General features: G+C 32.4%; 1 protein-coding gene across 2 annotated transcripts; it reads right to left on the bottom strand.

Moving 5' to 3' along the window:
• Nucleotides 1–205: 205 nt before the first annotated feature.
• On the bottom strand, nt 206–19,245 carry LOC127707633 (probable E3 ubiquitin-protein ligase makorin-1). 2 transcript variants are annotated; one of them, XM_052212265.1, is made up of 7 exons: nt 19,137–19,245; nt 11,969–12,090; nt 8,963–9,186; nt 8,310–8,524; nt 5,717–5,931; nt 4,356–4,466; nt 206–3,832 (listed from the first exon to the last, which is right to left on the bottom strand). In XM_052212265.1, exons 2-7 carry the CDS (start codon nt 11,986–11,988, stop codon nt 3,520–3,522), a joined length of 1,098 nt encoding a protein of 365 aa, XP_052068225.1. In that variant the 5' UTR covers nt 11,989–12,090; nt 19,137–19,245; the 3' UTR covers nt 206–3,519. The 2 variants fall into 2 exon arrangements, with proteins under 2 accessions (XP_052068225.1, XP_052068214.1); XM_052212254.1 differs by having other exon boundaries at nt 11,965–12,090; nt 19,137–19,239.
• Nucleotides 19,246–19,388: the final 143 nt, after the last annotated feature.

Genomic DNA, 19,388 nt, shown 5'->3' on the forward strand with positions numbered 1-19,388 from the left:
ATAAATAAGTCCAGTCCTAGCTATGGGAAATTAACACATATTTAGTTAAAGTTAAATTAGTAAGTACAAAAAGTCATTAGATGCTTAACGATACTATAAGTTTATTTGTGAAGACCATCAGTGGTTCAGAGGAAATTATGATGCAAATTTCCTTTTCATGCCTTTGATACAAGCATGATAATAAAAACAACAACCATTAAAGCAATGAAATTCAACACAAGTTTATATATATAATTGTAACATGGGTAACAAATAAATATTTCAAACAAATACAGCTGCTTTAACAATTCCATAAAAAAGACACCAAAGTCCTGTTACATGGAGTTCATGTTTTAGGTAACATTTTCAAGGTGTACCATAAAAAATTACAAAAAAAAAAACAAAAAACAAATTCACATAAACATAAGCATACCTTAAAAAATTGGGTGCAGGTAAGTTAGTTATAACAAGTTTTAGGTCCACAAATTATAGACTAATAAACAAAGGCAAATGGATATGGTTTTTTCTTAATTTCAGACTCTCCTTTTTCCAACACTTTAACATGTTAATAAAGGTTATTGCTTAAATTTCAAATTTACAAATGTTATGTTTATAATTATATTTTTTTTTAATTTCAAAACGCAATAACAATATATTCAGATTCTGTTAAAAGATTTACTATTATTGAAAATCATTAATATATGGCATTTTAGATCTTATCTGCTAAAAGATTTAAAATCGTTTAAAAAAAATCCAAGACACTTGTTTTATAGTTTAAAAGATCAATTTGGTTGTCTGTTAAATAATGATCATTCAATGATTTGTATTTAACATCAGTCAGAGATATTAGGGAAAAGGAAATTTTCTGTGACTGAAATTTCAACAAAGCAATTTTGCTTATGTTTTATGTTCACTTAAAAATTTTCATAAAACATTACATTTCAATTCAAAAAATAAAAGTCTGTATTGTATTTAATTTTACAAGTACACATTTATAAAATATATCAAAATATTCATGTAACATGTACATGGAAAAAAAAAACAGGATTATATTTCATGAACAATTTCACATGAAAATCACATTAATTTTGTGAAATTCACATGGATGTATGTATTCTCTACCTCTGAACAGTCATAGTTTTGTTAAATTTTCGTGTATATCCATCTTTAAAATGATTTATATGGCTTATCTAAGTATTACAAGTACTTGGTTTTGAGTGTACAACTTAATTCTTTCAAATTGAATTCTCAGACAAGACAGTAACTCAGGACTATTATCAAAATTTCTCAATCCATTGCCAAACATTTCATTCTAAATGAAATTATGATAAATAATATAAATGCATATCAATATAGCTATTTCTGTTAAATGCATACATGTTTATCTTAAAACCAGCAAAATTAAGCTCTACCAAGCACATATAGTATTGAAAAAGTATAAAAATGTTTACATATTAAATTGTAAAATTATCACTGCAGAAAATCCTTTTTATCTGGTTTTTGGAAAAAAAAATCATTGGTTCAAAGACATTTTCAAACTACCATGGTTTTAGATTTTGCATATATCAAATGTTTTACATCAACCAGATTTAGACAAATTTGGTGCATCAAAAATATATATGATGCTTCCTTGATACTAGTAAATGGTATATCTGATTATATTCTCCCCTCAAGTCATTCATGTATAGATTCTTTATTATTTGTACTTCTATTTTACAACAGAGTAATGTGTTGGTGGTTGGCATGGTCTGTTGAACTGTCCAATATTTTTGGTAATGCCTGCTATCCTTCTTTTCAAATAGCCATTGAAGAATTGATTTCATTATCAGAAAAAAAAATGGAAAGAACATGTTTGCATATGTATATTTATACAAAGTTATATGATATAACTATTCTATATGTTTTTATTCCTGCAAACATTAAGAAAACATAGTTGGATCAGTCGTCATATCAGCTCTTTAAAAAGTACTATTTTCAACTGCTAAACCTTAAAATTGAAGTTTAAAAAATGGAATTAATGACATATTTCAATTTTTCAGGTTCAATGATCAAACTAGTTCTTTTTGGTTTATTCTTGTTATATGACTTCAGCAGCACTATGTAGCAATCTATATTATTGCTTTTTGTTTCATTATATTGTTTCAAAATGATGATTGTTTTTTTATTGGTTCAACAAAATATCATCTCAATCATGTTTTTATACTGTGGATTCAACTATTTTTGTGGGTACCAATTTTCATGGTTTGAGGAAAACTTACACTTTCATGGATATTAAATTTTGTGGTTTTGTCAAGGTCTGCATAGAAGCCTATAGAAAATTTGTACTTTGTTAAACATTGAAATTCTTGGATAACCTTTACACATGCTATCCACCAAAATTGATAACTCACGAATAATAATGAATCCACAGTATTGAATTTTAAATCAAATTGCCACTTTTTACATGTGAAATGTGCTTTTTAATAAGGTAATAAGAAAATTTCTAGGGCCTTAAGCTTGCATGCTTGGAATTTCCAAAAATTAGTTTTGCTATGAGGGTCTTATAAAAACCACTTTGACTTAAACAGATTCCTTATATTTTTCAATATTGTTTTTAAACAGTGTAAAAACTTGTAAAAGCTGAGGTGTTAAATAATGAAATATACATTAATATATTATCAATTTTGAATAGATAAGTAATTACATTGTACATGTGAAGTCATGAAATTCAATGATTTTCAAAGGTTTGATAACATTCACCTGCATACTTTCATACTTTGTAAACATGTTCCTTACATGTGATGTGCCTTAGCGTTCCTGATCTGCCATAACTTTACTATTGCATGTCTTCAATACAACCAACAGAGTGGCCAAACTGCATAAGATATTGAACCGTGAATGTTTAACAGATGTAATTATGTATTGTGGAAGTCAGAACACATTAAAATCACAAAGGCATTCTTCATAGAGGATATTTTATACATTTCAAAACTTACTATATGGTTTTGGTTTTGCTCATTGGTGAAGGCTGCATAAGGCCCTATAGTTTTTTACATCCTCATCTTTTTGTCTATGGTGAATAATTTTCTCACTGGCAATCATACTGCATTTCCCTAGTTTTATATTCGTGTTAAAGTCAGAACTTAAACACCAGATGAAGTGTATTTCAAATCTCAAAATCTTTAAAAGTATAATGCCTACAAATATCTACTATAAAAATCTAATAACTTGTATTAAGGTTACATTTGCATGCTTTTTATTCTTGTTAATAATTTTTTGTCTTATAGAATAGGCAGCAAGTCAAACACAATAATAAAAAGTCCATCTAACTGTTAATGCAATTTTAAATTGGGACTGCTACCTCAAAAGAAACAATATATAATTTTGTTCTTTATCATTTTTGTCCTTTAGCACCACCACATTACACCCAAATTGTTGATTTTGTAGGATATTGGATAAGAAACTATATATATCATATTACCTTATTGTTAGATTATGAAAAATTTCTACTAAGGGGGAGGTAATTCATTAATTATATATAATTCTAGAAACAAACATTCATCACCAAAAGCCATCAAAATCACTGTCACTATCACTATCTGTATCACGTCCACCTAACACTAAATTCAAAATTAAATTGTCTAATTCTTCTTCTAAATCAAGCAAGAAAACTCTGTTCTGTCTTTCTTCTAAAAAATCCCACAAATTAATTCTTTCTATAATGTCTAATGTTCCCTCTGCATCTTGTCGTCTTCGTCTAGGTCGAGGTTTTGGATCTGCTATAGTCCCATCTGGATGAGCATGACGATAGAAGCACTTGTCATAAAATGGACACTCTCCCTTGCCTTCCTTGAAATACTTGCATGGTTTATTACTGAAATATCACAGATATTGAAAAGAAATAGTTTTTGACCAGGTTACTTTTTAAGGTTTGCAACTAAATGAATCCCCAGATTTGTTGTCTGTGGGGTCCTTCAAACCCCCTTGCAAGGGGTGTGGCCTTATATTTCTACATAAGACTTATTTTAATATTGTAGCATCTACACACTGTTTAATATTGAAGCCTGCCATACTAGTGAGTGATTGCTGGTGGCAAATATTTCATGCATATTCAGCATTTTTTTTTTTAATTAAAAATACATGAGAAGCAGGAAACCAACACAATACCTATGAAAAATTACTTATGACATCCATAGGGTGTAGGGAATATTAGGTTGGGTTGGTGAATTAAGACTTTTGTTGTTTTATTAAGCTATCCATTGTACTATTGTGCAAACATCTTACTATAATATGTATTTTGTAATATTTTACTCATTACACATGGTGTACAATCTGAGTTTATTTTTACATTGTATATTTATGGCTTTTAGTTAACCATCTAATTAGATGATGTTTACCTTAATGCTTTTTTATAACCAGATATAAGTTTCTGTTTTTCTTCATCAGTATCTACCCAGTACATACTTGGAGTGACAAAGTCTGACTGCACTCTACATTCTGGACACGCTCTGAAAAAAGATGACTTTTTAAAATGGTATTTTCATTAAATCTATCAGTTTAAATTCATAATTGGAGGAAAAACAGACCTCACCTAGGGAAAATCTGGTTAATGATTGCTAATCACTTGTACAGGTAGACACACCTGAGAGAAGAATACATTGATCAAGTCCAGACAATTAACTGCATTATTTAATCAGTTTTCAGTAAATGCTGATGACAATTTAGGTTAAAAATTAAACTTTAAATCTAATTACGAAGATATTTAATCTTGTAAAAAGGGGGTGTGGATTAAGTAAGTCAATAAAACCATTTGTTCGGATTGTTTAACATTCTCTTAATCCTGAAACCAAAAATAAATTCACGGCAAGTAACACAAGTACAATAATTCCATCTAATTGAATCAAATGCAAAAGTAATGCAGAAATATCAAATTTCACTTGATAATTTGAAGAGATTTTGTATACCAATTCTGAATTAATTTGTAGTAATCAATTTAGTACATCCAGTTTATTTTATCTATCTAATAGTTAAAGATAATGGGTCTATTTCTGTTGCATTTGCAATTATAGATAATTAAAATCATTTCGATTTTAAAGTACTGCCCTCAACAAATCTGTCTTCAACGTTTTACAAAAATGGGTACAAAACTTTTCATTGTTTGATGCTGCAAACTGTTGACACAAGTTCATTTGTTTCTGATTTTAAATTTGAGAGCTAGGAAAAACTACCCCAATTGTTTTAAGTCCAAGTGAACTGTCTAAAATAGGGAGAATAATCTGCGGAACATTGGTCCATAAGTTATAAATGGACTCTGTGTAATCAACAGATTATTTAATGCCAGGAACAGTTGTCACAGGTGCTGAGCAATCTCTTACTGAACCAACAGAACCTATAGACAGATGTAAACTTGCAGGACATCTAGATAAAGGTTAGACAGGATTGATGTTGGAATTGTTACCAATGACAATTTGTTATACTGGTTTTTCTATAATGAAATTAATATACTAAACCATATATCAGTCTACTCATTATTCCTTACAGCAAAATGGAAGAATTCAATAATTTTGAAAATGAAGCACTGGGTTTCTTCCTTGGAAGTTTCTCCATGGTTAAAATTTCATCCATAGAGATCCTTGAATACAGGATTAGATTGTAACAAACTTTACTGCAACTCTGTTTAATGTTACATATGTTTGACAGTGTTAATTTTTTTTTTCCATATCACATTTATTAGCTGTATTTCTAACATATGTAATACCTGACTATTTGGTTTTCAAACTGTTTTGCCCCTCTCCATTTGCGTATACATGGCAAACAGAAGATATGATTACAGTTTGACATTATTCCAAATCTTCTTTCTTGGTGATTATCTTTTTCCAAGATATGTTCCATACATATTCCACAACACTTGTCTTTACTTCTGGCTACAGCAAATGATAATTCCATAGCCTGTTCATGTTGTTTTACACATTCCTAAAATCATAAACAGAATTACTTACACTCAATAATTGTATGTTCATGCACCTTTTAACTCTAAGCACACGCATTGACATACACTATTTAGTTCAGACTTTTAATGTGTGCAGATTTACACTACAGCAGTGTATTGGAAATAATAACTTTTCTATTTACAGCATATTCTACTTTTATGGCTTAAGAATTCTTGAATTAACAAAAGCAGTTTCAATCATTCCATGATTTTCAAAAGTTTCAAAATTTATTTTATCCAAGAATAAAATGCTTCGCTGAGCGCAGCACGATACGACCGCAGAGGTCGAACCCTGAACAGTTGGGGCAAATTTGGACACAATATTCAAGCTTGATACTGTCCTAATTTGGATTGTGATCAAATTTTTGACATAAAATAGGTTTCTGACACAAAATAAATGTGGTAAAATATCTTACAATTCGATTGTGCAATAGTGTGCAATAGAAGATTTCTTCTTGAAACTTTTCAAAAATTCGAAATTTGAAAAATTTTGAAAAAAAATATGAATCCCTTAAAAAAATTGGGAACCCCCCCCCCCCCCCAACTTTTTAGAACCCCCCTTGGAACAATAACCCCTAAACTCAATCCCAGCCTTTCCTTTGTAGTATGGAACCTTGTAGTACAATTTCAGAGAGATCCATACACTTAAAAACAAGTTATTGTCTGGAAACGAGAAAATGCTTGTTTTAGGCCCTTTTTTGGCCCCTTATTCCTAAATGTTTAGGGCAATTAACCCCAAACTCAATCCCTGCCTTCCCTTTGTTGTATGGAACCTTGTGTGACAATGTCAGAGAGATCCATACACTTACACACAAGTTATTGTCTGGAAACTAGAAAAAATGCTTGTTTTTGGCCCCTTTTTGGCCCTTAATTCCTACACTGTTAGCCCCATAACCCCTAAAATGAATCCCAACCTTCTACTTGTGGTATTAAACATTGTGGTATAATTTCAGAGCAATCAAAATACTTATACACAAGTTATTATCCTGAAACTAGAAAAATGCTTGTTTTTGGCCCCTTTTGGGCCCTTAATTCCTAAACGGTTGGGACCATCATCCCCCAAATTAATCCCAAGCTTCCTTTTGTGGTATTGAACCTTCTTAAAATATTTCATAAAGATCCATTTGCTTAAACTAAAGTTATTGTCCGGAAACCAATGTGTCTTCGGACGACGACGCAGACGACATCATACCATTATATGATCCAAAAAATTTTTTTGCAGTAGTATAAAAAGTACTGGTAAGATAAGGTCCCCCAATTTAATGATTTTTAAAGACATCATATCGATGAGTAAAATAATGTACTGGTTTCACTTTTGTTAAATAATTTTAGTAGGACATATTGCTGATTAATTATTCATTAATTACAATATTTTTGTATTACAATTATACCAATAAAACAATTATATCACTCCTCCCCCCTCCCCTCACTGGTTCAGCATAAATTGATATATTATATAGAATCATCTTGGTCTATATCAATAGAAAATGACCAATTAAGTTTCACTTTGCCAATGTAATTTTAGAAAAAGATGCAGTTTTTCCTACAAAAAGTTGAGATTGGGATTGACTGAAAGGATGGTGGTCATAAATTTTGAAGGATAGATGAGGGAACTCAGGGAAGGGTATCTCAAAAATTTAATTTTGAAAAACAGATGGTGATGCCTGGTTATTTTGATATTTAACCAAAATTATGTTTTGTTTAGATTTCAAAAAACTTCAGAGATGCTGAAAACAGAAGCTTTGATTACGATAAGCTACATTTTAAAAATTTATAAATATATAAAGCAGTTTCGGAGATGTAGGCAATAACTAAGCCAATCAGAGGCTCTTGCTGTGTCTAAGATGGGGTGTGGACTACTTAATATACATATACTTTTGAAAAGGGGACTTCCAAGGACCATATGTATATTGAGCTCATAATGGGAAAGTGGTTTAAAACCAAAAGGTGAAAATCTTTAAAAGTTTATCATGTTTATAGGCAAATTATGACAATGACAATGGACACAGACTAATGTCAAATGGCACAAAGATCATTTGATTAGCTGATCTAAAAATATTTAAAAATGCTATGCTTCTACTGGATAATGAAAAGGAAAATTTCCCTAACAGTATCAAATATTTACTAAACCTGGGTAACAAATAGATTATCATAAATTAGGCTGTTAGTTTTCTAAATTGAATTGTTTCATATTTTTCATGTCAGGGCCCTTTATAGCCAACTATACGGTATTTGTTTTTCTCATTGTTGAAGGCCTTATAATTGCTTAAACCCACTTTATTTGAACTTTGGTGGATAGTTGTCTCATTGGCAATCATACCTCATCTCCTTATTTTTATATGCGAATGACAAGCCAACATACTTTTTGATGTTCTTCTCTCTGTGACTTGTTTTCAGGATGTAGCACTGCTAGTCCACACATATCACAGATATTTCCATGGAGATATTCACACTCCTCATCATATGGACAATGACCTTGGGCAAGGTAGGGACAGAGTAAATCTTTACTTCCTTTAACAATACATGGACTAGAGGATTCTGTTGTAGGTTCTACAGCTGCTGCATAGGACGCCGGAACTAAAATACAATACTATTATGACTTTACTTATCTTTTTTGTCTCATTTAAATAAGATTCTTTCAAAAATGAAATATATATGTTAGAAATTCTTTATCATAACATAGAACTATTTTTTGTTGTTGTCCTTTTACCAAGAAACAATCCGAAAAAGAAAGCTGTCTAAAATAATACAGTTAATGATGACGATAATTCTCATAATCTACAGTACCGTTATATATATATTCTAAAATGTATGAGATTTCTATCTGCTGGCCAAACTTGTCCTTTAACAATGGAAAGAATTTTAATATTGCCTTAATCTCTATTGAAGATTTTTTAATTTAGTATTATAAGACATGGTCATATAAAACAAATTTTTAGTCATAAAAAATTACAGTTGTCATACTGACATAATAAACTGTAAATCATGTATACAATGCATATTATATAATCAAACCTTTCGAACATGTGTAAGGTTGACCTGGTACAAATTCCTTGGCTTTCACCCAATCTTCTGGTTTCGGTGTCATTGGGGATTTGGTTGGTTTTGGAGTTGTCTCCCCTCCTTTTTTCAATGTGACCATATTACTACTGATTGGAGAGCTTTTTGATGACACCATAGGCAGGATATGTACGCCTTTGGAGTCCGAAATTTTTGGGTTTAATTTTACATGGTCATACCTACAAATAAATGAACAATATAATTCATACCATGAGTGTCTTTGAGATGTTCAGCTAAAGTATAAATGTTATCACATCCTGTTCTTGAATAAAGCTAAATCCCTCCAAAAAATTTAAATAATGGTTCTGGTCCATGGTTAGTCTGGGAGAACATGATTTATTCATTAGTTGTAATTGGCTTTGAACTAGCTTTCAGTAACTGAGAGACATTATATAGGTGCTTTGTGAATATCATGTATATTGTTTTCATGTTAATTGTTTTTTTGTGCTTTGTACCGATCTTTTGAGTAAAGCCATTTGCAGCTGATTTTTACAATTTGTTCTTATGTTGTGCTAACACACCACTGTCCAAGGTTAGTTGGGGGGGTCTGGGGGAGGGGGTCTGTCATATTTGTTTTTTTGTAAATTGTATTGTTATAAATTAGGCCATTTGTGTTCTTTTTTGAATTGTTTCACATTTTTCAAGTCAGATCCTTTTATAGCTGACTATACAGTATGGTTTTTTTCTCATTTTTAAAAGCGGTATGGTGACCTATAATGGCTTATATCTTCATCATTTGAACTCTGCTGGATCATTGTCTCATTGGCAATCATACCTGTCTTCTTATTTTTATATTAATTAATCTTGACATGTATTGATTACATAAATAAAATTGCCTTACACTCTACCTGATCAATCATTTTGAGAACAACAAAATATGGTGGTCAAAATATCATGAATATGTCTAATAAAATGCTCCGCTGGGGCGCAGCTTGATACGACCGCAGAGGTCGAACCCTGAACAGTTGGGGCAAGTATGGACACAACATTCAAGCTTGATACAGCACTGAATTTGGATTGTAATTAAATATTTGACACAGCATAGGTTTCTGACAAAGAATGAAAGTGGTCTAAGAACTTAAAAAATTTTAATTTACCTATTCAAACCATATCATTATTATTTGCTTTTATATATAAATCAGAAATAACCAATTTAAAATGGAAAATTTTAAAGAAAAAAAAGGAAAAAAAAATTCCCCCCAAATTTTTTGAACCCCCTTGTGATTCATCACCTCCAAACTCAATCCCAGCCTTCCCTTTGTGGTATGGTACCTTGCAGTACAATTTCAGAGAAATCCATACACTTGAACACAAGTTATTGTCTGGAAACTAGAAAAATGCTTGTTTTTTGGCCCCTTTTTGGCCCCAAATCCTAAACGTTTAGGGCAATTACCCCCAAACTCAAACCCAGCTTTCCCTTTGTGATATGGAACCTTGCAGTACAATTTCATAAACATCCATACACTTACACACAAGTTATTGTCCTGAAACTAGAAAAACGCTTATTTTTTGGACCTTTTATGGCCCCTTATTCCTAAAATTTTGAGGGAATTACCCCCAAAATCAATCCCAGCCTTCCCTTTGTGATATGGTACCTTGCAGTACAATTTCAGAGTGATCCATACACCTGAACACAAGTTATTGTCTGGAAACTAGAAAAATGCTTATTTTTGGCCCCTTTTTGGCCCCTTATTCCTAAAATTTTGGGCAATTACCCCCAAAATCAATCCCAGCTTTCCCTTTGTGATATGGAACCTTGTAGTACAATTTCATAAAGATCCATACACTTACACACAAGTTATTGTCATGAAACTAGAAAAATGCTTGTTTTTTGCCCCTTTTTGGCCCCTAATTCCTAAAATTTGGAAGCAATTACCCCCAAAATCAATCCCAGCATTCCCTTTGTGATATGGAACCCTGTGATACAATGTCAGAGAGATCCATACACTTACACACAAGTTATTGTCATGAAACTAGAGAAATGCTTGTTTTTTGCCCATTTTTGGCCCCTAATTCCTAAAATTTGGAGGCAATTACCCCCAAAATCAATCCCAGCATTCCCTTTGTGGTATGGAACCATGTGGTACAATGTCAGAGAGATCCATACACTTACACACAAGTTATTGTCATGAAACTAGAGAAATGCTTGTTTTTTGCCCATTTTTGGCCCCTAATTCCTAAAATTTGGAGGCAATTACCCCCAAAATCAATCCCAGCATTCCCTTTGTGGTATGGAACCATGTGGTACAATGTCAGAGAGATCCATACACTTACACACAAGTTATTGTCATGAAACTAAAAAAATGCTTGTTTTTTGCCCCTTTTTTGGCCCCTAATTCCTAAAATTTGGAGGCAATTACCCCCAAAATCAATCCCAGCATTCCCTTTGTGATATGGAACCTTGTGGTACAATGTCAGAGAGATCCAGACACTTACACACAAGTTATGTCTGGAAGTTACAAAAATGCTTATTTTTGGCCCCTTTTTGGCCCCTAATTCCTTAACTGTTGGTACCATAACCCCCAAAATCAATCCCCACCTTCCTTTTGTGGTATTGAACTTTATGATAAAATTTCATAGAGATCCATTCACTTAAACTAAAGTTAGAGTGCGAAAACTAATGTGTCTTCGGACGACGACGACGCCAACGTCATACCAATATACGACCACAAAAATTTTTTTGCGGTCGTATAAAAAACAAACAAAACAATGCAATGAAATTCAGAAAGTTGTTCCCAGATGTTCTTCTTAATGTTTGTATAATGTTTCATTTCAATCTAGTTTATGACATTCCAGAAACTGCCTTAACACTCTAAATTTAAAATAAAAAGTTTTGCTTCTTTAAGGAATTCTAACTATGATATATTCCTATTCTTTCAGGAAAGTTTCACATAAATAACCACCATTTAATGCAGTTCCAGGTTTGAAAATCTAAAGATTGTTTTTTCTAAACTTACCTACATCCGTCTCCGTAAGTACATTGTCCTTTCTGATAAAATGTACAGACCATGGATAGTTTACTGGATTTATCATGAGAATATGGGCAGCCATCACCTTGACGACAAACACCATGTAAGTAATACCTGGAAGTATACAATAAACTATTATCAATCATTATACTTACAAATGGACATGAATCAAATTTTCTATTACCAGTAATACAACCATGACTTCCAAAAAAAAATGTTTAGAATACATTGCCTCTGGCCATCTAGAGCTTTGCATATTGTATAAACATCTGACTTGTACATGATGTCTGTTGTTGAAGACCCTATGTTGACCTATACATATCTATGTTTGCGAGTTTTTTTTTGTGTCTGTGGATTGCTGTCTCATTGATACATACACCAAATCTGTTTTTTAGCCAAGTTGTGAATAAATTGCTTCGCTGAGCGCAGCTGGATACGACGGCAGATGTCCAACCCTGAAAAGTTGGGCCAAAATGGACACAATATTCACGCTTGATATATGGTCAGTATCTCAATTCAAATTTCTAATGCAGTTTGCAACCAAAATTACCCATTAAAATACATCATAAAAGTTTTAAAATATAAAAGGACATACATAGTCATGGCTAAAATTAATATTAATTAATAGTAACTGCTAAAAATAAATTGACAGCTAATCACCTCAAGACAATCATCATTTCTTAATATATAATTTACAAGCAGTGTAAGGGAGGTAATCAAACTGTTCTTTAATTTGAATTGGATTACCTCCCTTACACTGCTTTTAAATTGTCTGAATTGTCCTTTAAGCAGAAAAACCCTTGTTTTTCCCCTTTTTTTGCCCCTAATTACTAAATTGTTTGAGCCATAACCCCCAAAGTCAATCCTAACCATCCCTTTGTTGTATGGAAGTTTGTGGTATAATTTTAGAGAGATTCATACACTTTAACACAAGTTATTGTCTGGAAACTACAAAAATGCTAATTTGGGCCCCTTTTTTGGCCCCTTATTCCTAAACAGTTGGGACCATAACCCCCAAAATCAATCCCAACCTTCCTTTAGTGGTTATAAACCTTGTGTTAAAATTTTATTGATTTCTATTTACTTATACTAAAGTTATTATCCGGAAACCATCTGTCTTTGGACGACGCTGACGACGACAACGTGATACCAATATACGACCAAAAAATTTAAATTTTAATTTTTGCGGTCGTATAAAAAGTCAAACAAACGTTATATGATAAATGTTCATATGTAATTATGTTTCTTTTGGGCATTATATCCAACTTTTACCAAAATTGATTTGATAATGGCCAATGGGGTGAGACCAGGGCTTCCAAAATTATTTTTAGCCAGCCGGACATTTTATATATTATCCCGATTTTAATCCCTTAAGACTAAATAAAGAAAAGGCAATTATGGTAATCAGTTGCCGAGTTGGCCATCCCAATGCTCAAAAGTAGTAACATGGAAACACCAAGCGATCTGTTGCGATAGCTGTGAAACATGGTTTCACATAAAATGCCAACACATACAATCAAATATATTTAGATTCATGGATGCAAGTAATGTGTCTTGGGAATGTTTACAATGTGGTATGCCTAATTTCTCTATGGCAATATTTAATTCAACATATAGTGTTGAAACTGAAAATAAATTTTCAACCCTTAGTAGATGTTCAGTATTAAGTAGCCCAGGGGCACCAACGGCCTCTTCTTCACCTAAAGTACAGGAAGAGGACAGATATAAACAAAATATAAATACCAAAACTAAAGCAAAACAAAGTAAAATAAAGAGACCAATTATAATATTTAATATAAATTTTCAATCAATCTGTAACAAAAAACCAGATTTACAAGAGATCATTAACTCAGTTAAACCTGATATCATCATGGGAACTGAAACTTGGTTGAACAAAACAACACCATCATCAGAATTCTTCCCACCAAACCTGTATAATGTATACAGAAAAGACAGAACACCTAATAGTAAAGACAAAAGTCATGGAGGGGTACTTTTAGCAATAACAAAAGAGTTCATAAGATCAGAAATTTGTGAATTACAAACCGAATGTGAACTTGTATGGTCTGAAATAAACATCACAGGTACTAAAAAGATCATTATTGGTACTTATTATCGACCTCCCGCTGATGACGGAACATCTCTAGAAAATTTAAACATATCATTAAATAGAATTAAAAATACTTCAACATCGAATATATGGGTTGGAGGCGACTTTAACTTGGGCCATATCGACTGGTCTATACCATCTGTAGTTACAGGCAAACCTGAACCAACATTGCATCAACAATTACTAGACATTATAAATGATCACAACTTACATCAAGTGACAGATAAAGCTACACGTAAAGATAGAATTCTAGATCTATTCTTTACTACAAACCCAACAAATATAAACAAAATTACAACATTACCACCAGTTGGTCAAGCAGATCATGACATAGTTTATATTGAAATAGAAACATGGCTCAAAAGAGTAAAGGAAGTACCCAGAAAAATTCTTAAATTTGATAAGGCTAACTGGGATAATATCAAGTCTGATTTAGAAAATACTTTTATAACATTAGATAAAGACTATTAAACAAGTAATGTCGACACATTATGGAACACCTTTAAAGTGGACCTTGTAACATCAATTGAAAAAAATGTACCTCATAAAATGTTAACATATAAACATAGACTACCTTGGGTGACAAACAAATTACGAAAACTTATTAACAACAAAAATAAAGCATATAGCAAGAGAAAGAAAAATCCAGAAAAATTAAAAAAACTTAAAAAGCAAGTACAGAAAGAACTACGTACAGGCTACTGGAACTACATAGAAAAAATAATCTGTGACTTACCTGTAAATGATGCTGACCAACATATGACACCAAATGCAAAACCCAAAAATTTATTTAGCTATATTAAAAGCACAAGAACAGATAGCACAGGTATTGCACCTTTAAAAAAGGACAGTATACTAATCACTGAAACAGAAGAAAAAGCAAACATCTTAAACCATCAATTTCAGTCGGTCTTCACAAATGAATCTAACACAAATATCCCAGACAAAGGTACTAGCCCACATCTTGAAATGCCACAAATATCTATTAGCAAAACAGGAGTCACAAAATTACTATCAAATCTTAACCCCCACAAAGCATGTGGACCTGACAATATAAACGGTAGAGTACTAAAAGAATTAAAAGAGCAAGTGTCACCAATACTTACATTAATATTCAGTAAGTCATTAGAGTCAGGGGAAACACCTAAAGATTGGAAGCATGCCAACGTTGCTCCAGCATTTAAAAAAGGGGAAAAATATAAACCTGTAAATTACAGACCCATATCATTAACATGTATATGCTGTAAGATCATGGAACATATCATCACAAGTAACATAATGTCACATTTAGAACAAAACAACATTTTATATAATCTACAACATGGCTTCAGAAAAAACCGATCTTGTGAATCACAATTAATTGACTTCATTCAAGAACTATCATCTAGTAATAATAGTAACATTCAAATTGACCTTATCATTATGGACTTTGCTAAAGCGTTCGATAAAGTTCCTCACCAACGATTACTTTACAAACTTCAATACTATGGTATAAAGAAAAATACACTTAAATGGATCCAAGCTTTTTTATCCGATAGAACACAAACAGTTGTAATAAATGGTATTTATTCTACATCAGTGCCAGTTACATCTGGAGTCCCACAGGGTACTGTACTGGGCCCCATATTATTTCTCATTTACATTAATGACTTCTCTGAATATTTAACACATAGCAAATTAAGACTCTTTGCTGATGACAGCATCATATATAGAGAAATCAAATCTCAATCAGACTGTGATAAATTACAAGAAGATCTAAACGTTGCAGCAAAGTGGGAAGTAGATTGGCTTATGGCTTTCCACCCTGATAAATGCACTAAACTTTCAATTTCACATAAAAAGAAACCATATTTACATGATTACATCCTTCATAGTCACATTCTTGAATCCGTTACATCTGCTAAATATCTGGGCGTTACTCTACAATCAAATCTTAAATGGAACCTACATTATGACAACATTATCTCAAACGGCAATAAATCTTTAGGATTCCTTAAAAGAAATTTAAAAATATCAAACACAGACATTAAATCAAGAGCATATCAAGCAATAGTCAGACCTAAATTAGAATACAGCTGCAGTTTATGGGACCCTCACACAAAAGATGCAACCCAAAAAATAGAAAAGGTTCAAAGAAGAGCAACTAGGTACATTTGTAACAACTACCATAACACCAGTAGCGTTACAAATATGATGAATAATCTAAAACTACCGACATTAGCTGAACGCCGCCTTAAAACACGTCTAATTATATTTTACAAAGTAATTCACGGCCTCATTGCCATACCATCTGAAATTTTAATACCAACAGACAGTAGAACAAGACAAAACCATCCAAATACTTATAGACATATACGAACCACAAAGGAAACATATAAGTGGTCATTTTTCCCACACACCATCATACAATGGAACATGCTACCTATAGCCACAGTACAGTCAACCACAGTTGACAGTTTCAGAGCACACCTTACACAAGGTGTTCTCTGCCAACTGATTTAAATCAAGACAATAAATTTTTGTATATAATTTTTATTTTAATCACTAGTTTTTGTAATATACATGCTCAAATTGTCAAATTTGTATATATTTTTTCATTGGCATTTACAAGAAAATTAAATTTTAACACGCATGCGCAACAACAAGTAATCTTCAGTATCCTGAAGTTTTGTTGTATAACTGAAGAAGAAGAAGAATGATTGACATTAAAAAAAAAACGATATTAAACTTTCTTTGATTCAAATTTGAAGTTCTGACGTAAACTGTTAAATTGGCAGTGCATCATTCGAAGTGTGCAACATCACCGTACTTATATCTGCCTTAGACTTTTTATTTGTGCAAAATAACGTTGTCAAATACTTTACTTTTGTTTTTAAATCTACCGGATGTTATCGTGACAATGGTAAAACATGGACCAAAGACGGATACGTAAATTCTGTGTACGTTTGCAAAGCATGAATGAGTGTATAAGTAGCTCATTCTACGTTATTTCTTCAAGAAAATATTCGAAATAAACGTGAGATAAAGGTATCAATGACAATTTAAACATTTTTTGAAGAAATTAGGATGCATACTTAAATTTCACACCTGCGCACACGTGTACTAGTTCAAACAGAGTCATGTCTCTGGTTCAAACAACGTGGTTATGACGATTTTTCATTTTCACCTTTTTAATTTTTTCATCAAATCATATTTGTAAATGTATTTCTGACTAAATTAATTAGATGCAAACCGGTGAAATGTAAGAAAATAACTTTGAATACACCGATCAATGTCCGGTTCAAAATAGTTTACCTGTCACCTGAACAGGTCAATTTCAGCTGTTCGACAACTAATTAGCCTTGATTAAAATGAGAAGGTATTAAAGTATGGGTTGTTTTCAATTTGATAGTACTTAATGATCATGTCACTTTTATGACCGGAAATGTGTGGCTGTTAAAGGCAAAAGATTGGGTCAAAAAGATCGCGAATTATGTTAAAAATTATTATGACCGTCTCTTGAAAAAGCCTTGAAAACTAAAAAGTAGATGACCGTTTCGTGCTTTGCCCAGCCGGACTTTTACCGGACATTATACAAATGTCCGGAATATATGACCGTTTTGGAAGCCTTGGGTGAGACTGAAGACCTCCACTGATTTTAGGTCAAAGGTCAAGGTCACAGCAGTTATTTATAGAATGATATTTGTCATTTTTGTTTTTTTTTTACACGATATATCAAAATAATATCAAGTTGTTAGATTATGCCTCAAGGGATTAGGAAGATCCCGATTAATATTGGGGTCAATAGCTATTCATAAAATGAAATTTTGAAAAATTTTGCTTTCCTGATGTTATCATGATTTGAACTGTACAAGGACCCCTGTTGATTTTTGGGTCCATAGGTCAAAAGTCAAGGTAATCGTTTGATTAAATGCTGGCAATTTTTGTTTTCATGTCTTTTGAACCATACATGTATGCTTTGCTTTTATAAATCCCTATGAGAATCAAATCAAATCAATTTTATTAATGAATCCAAATATTGGATTTTTACCCATATCCATGTTACCAAGACAAACATGAGATGATAAACACCTATTTTGATTGTGAGGTCACTATGTTAAAGGCCAAGGTTACATTAATAATGATAGATTCAAATTAGGGCAAAAGTTGTTCAAATATATAGCCAAACTTATATTAGACATGTATAAGCTTAGTATTTATACTTGGATAGAAGCTAGACCCTATTAATGTTCAGAACCATAGATCAAAGGTCAAGATCACAAATCCCGGAAAAAAACCACTGAAAGATTTGGAAAACTTAATTCAAGTTAATTGTAGTCTACACAAATATCTGTTTCATCTGCTACAGATCCATATAGATCACAACTCTGCAAATGCCATCATGGTTCTTCTGTAATCTTATTATCTTGTATAGATAGTGCAGCAGTATCATGCCATTCATTTTATTGATTGATGTTCATGATGTTAACCTCATACAGCAAATATTAAAAATATTCAGGATCGATAGATGGATGGCTGTTTAACCTCACATGGTAAATCATATACATTTTCAGGATGATGTGTTAATATGATATGAATATGCACACTACTTAGTACTAGACAGACATGCTGAGTTGGATTCTTAACATGCTAGGTCACACGACAACAGTCTGCCGGAACACATGTTACTGTACCTGGACAGATAATTCTGACTGGGCTAACCAGTCTTTGCTTTTACTCCTAAATGCTGTGTGCTTAGCTTATAAGCAGCAAATACCAATCTCAAATTATGTTGTATGCTTGGATGAAAAGCAGCAATTACTAATTTTTCAGTCTTTGGTTTGACCTAACCAAAGATCGAACACACACCCCCTTCAATAATAGACCACTTAGGAGGTTTTGTGCCATTTGACTGGTATGAATTCTAGAATTTATTCCCAAATTATCTAGAACTTCCAGTACTCAGTAGAATTAGAAGGCATACCAGTCGAACGGCACATGTTGCTGAAACAGAAAACATCTGTGAAACGAGGCACTGTGGCCTGGGAAGCTTAAAACACAATATGCAGACCTGCACAAGATCTGAGAGCTCCAATTAGGAGGAGGAGAGCTTGATTGTCCTCCCTCTGCCATCGGCACAACCGTTAGTGTTGTGTTGAGAAACGACCGGTGTACGAAACTGAGCTTGTGATGCAACACTGTTGAAAACAATTAATTCGAACGACATCTTTATTTGGCTACATATCCAAAACACGATCAAAACATTTTACTTATGTACAATTGTGAACAACCTTTCAAGCATTTAATTAAAATCAACTATTTG

Source organism: Mytilus californianus, unplaced genomic scaffold (genome assembly GCF_021869535.1).
Source record: "Mytilus californianus isolate M0D057914Y unplaced genomic scaffold, xbMytCali1.0.p SCAF_1, whole genome shotgun sequence".
NCBI lineage: Eukaryota > Metazoa > Mollusca > Bivalvia > Mytilida > Mytilidae > Mytilus > Mytilus californianus.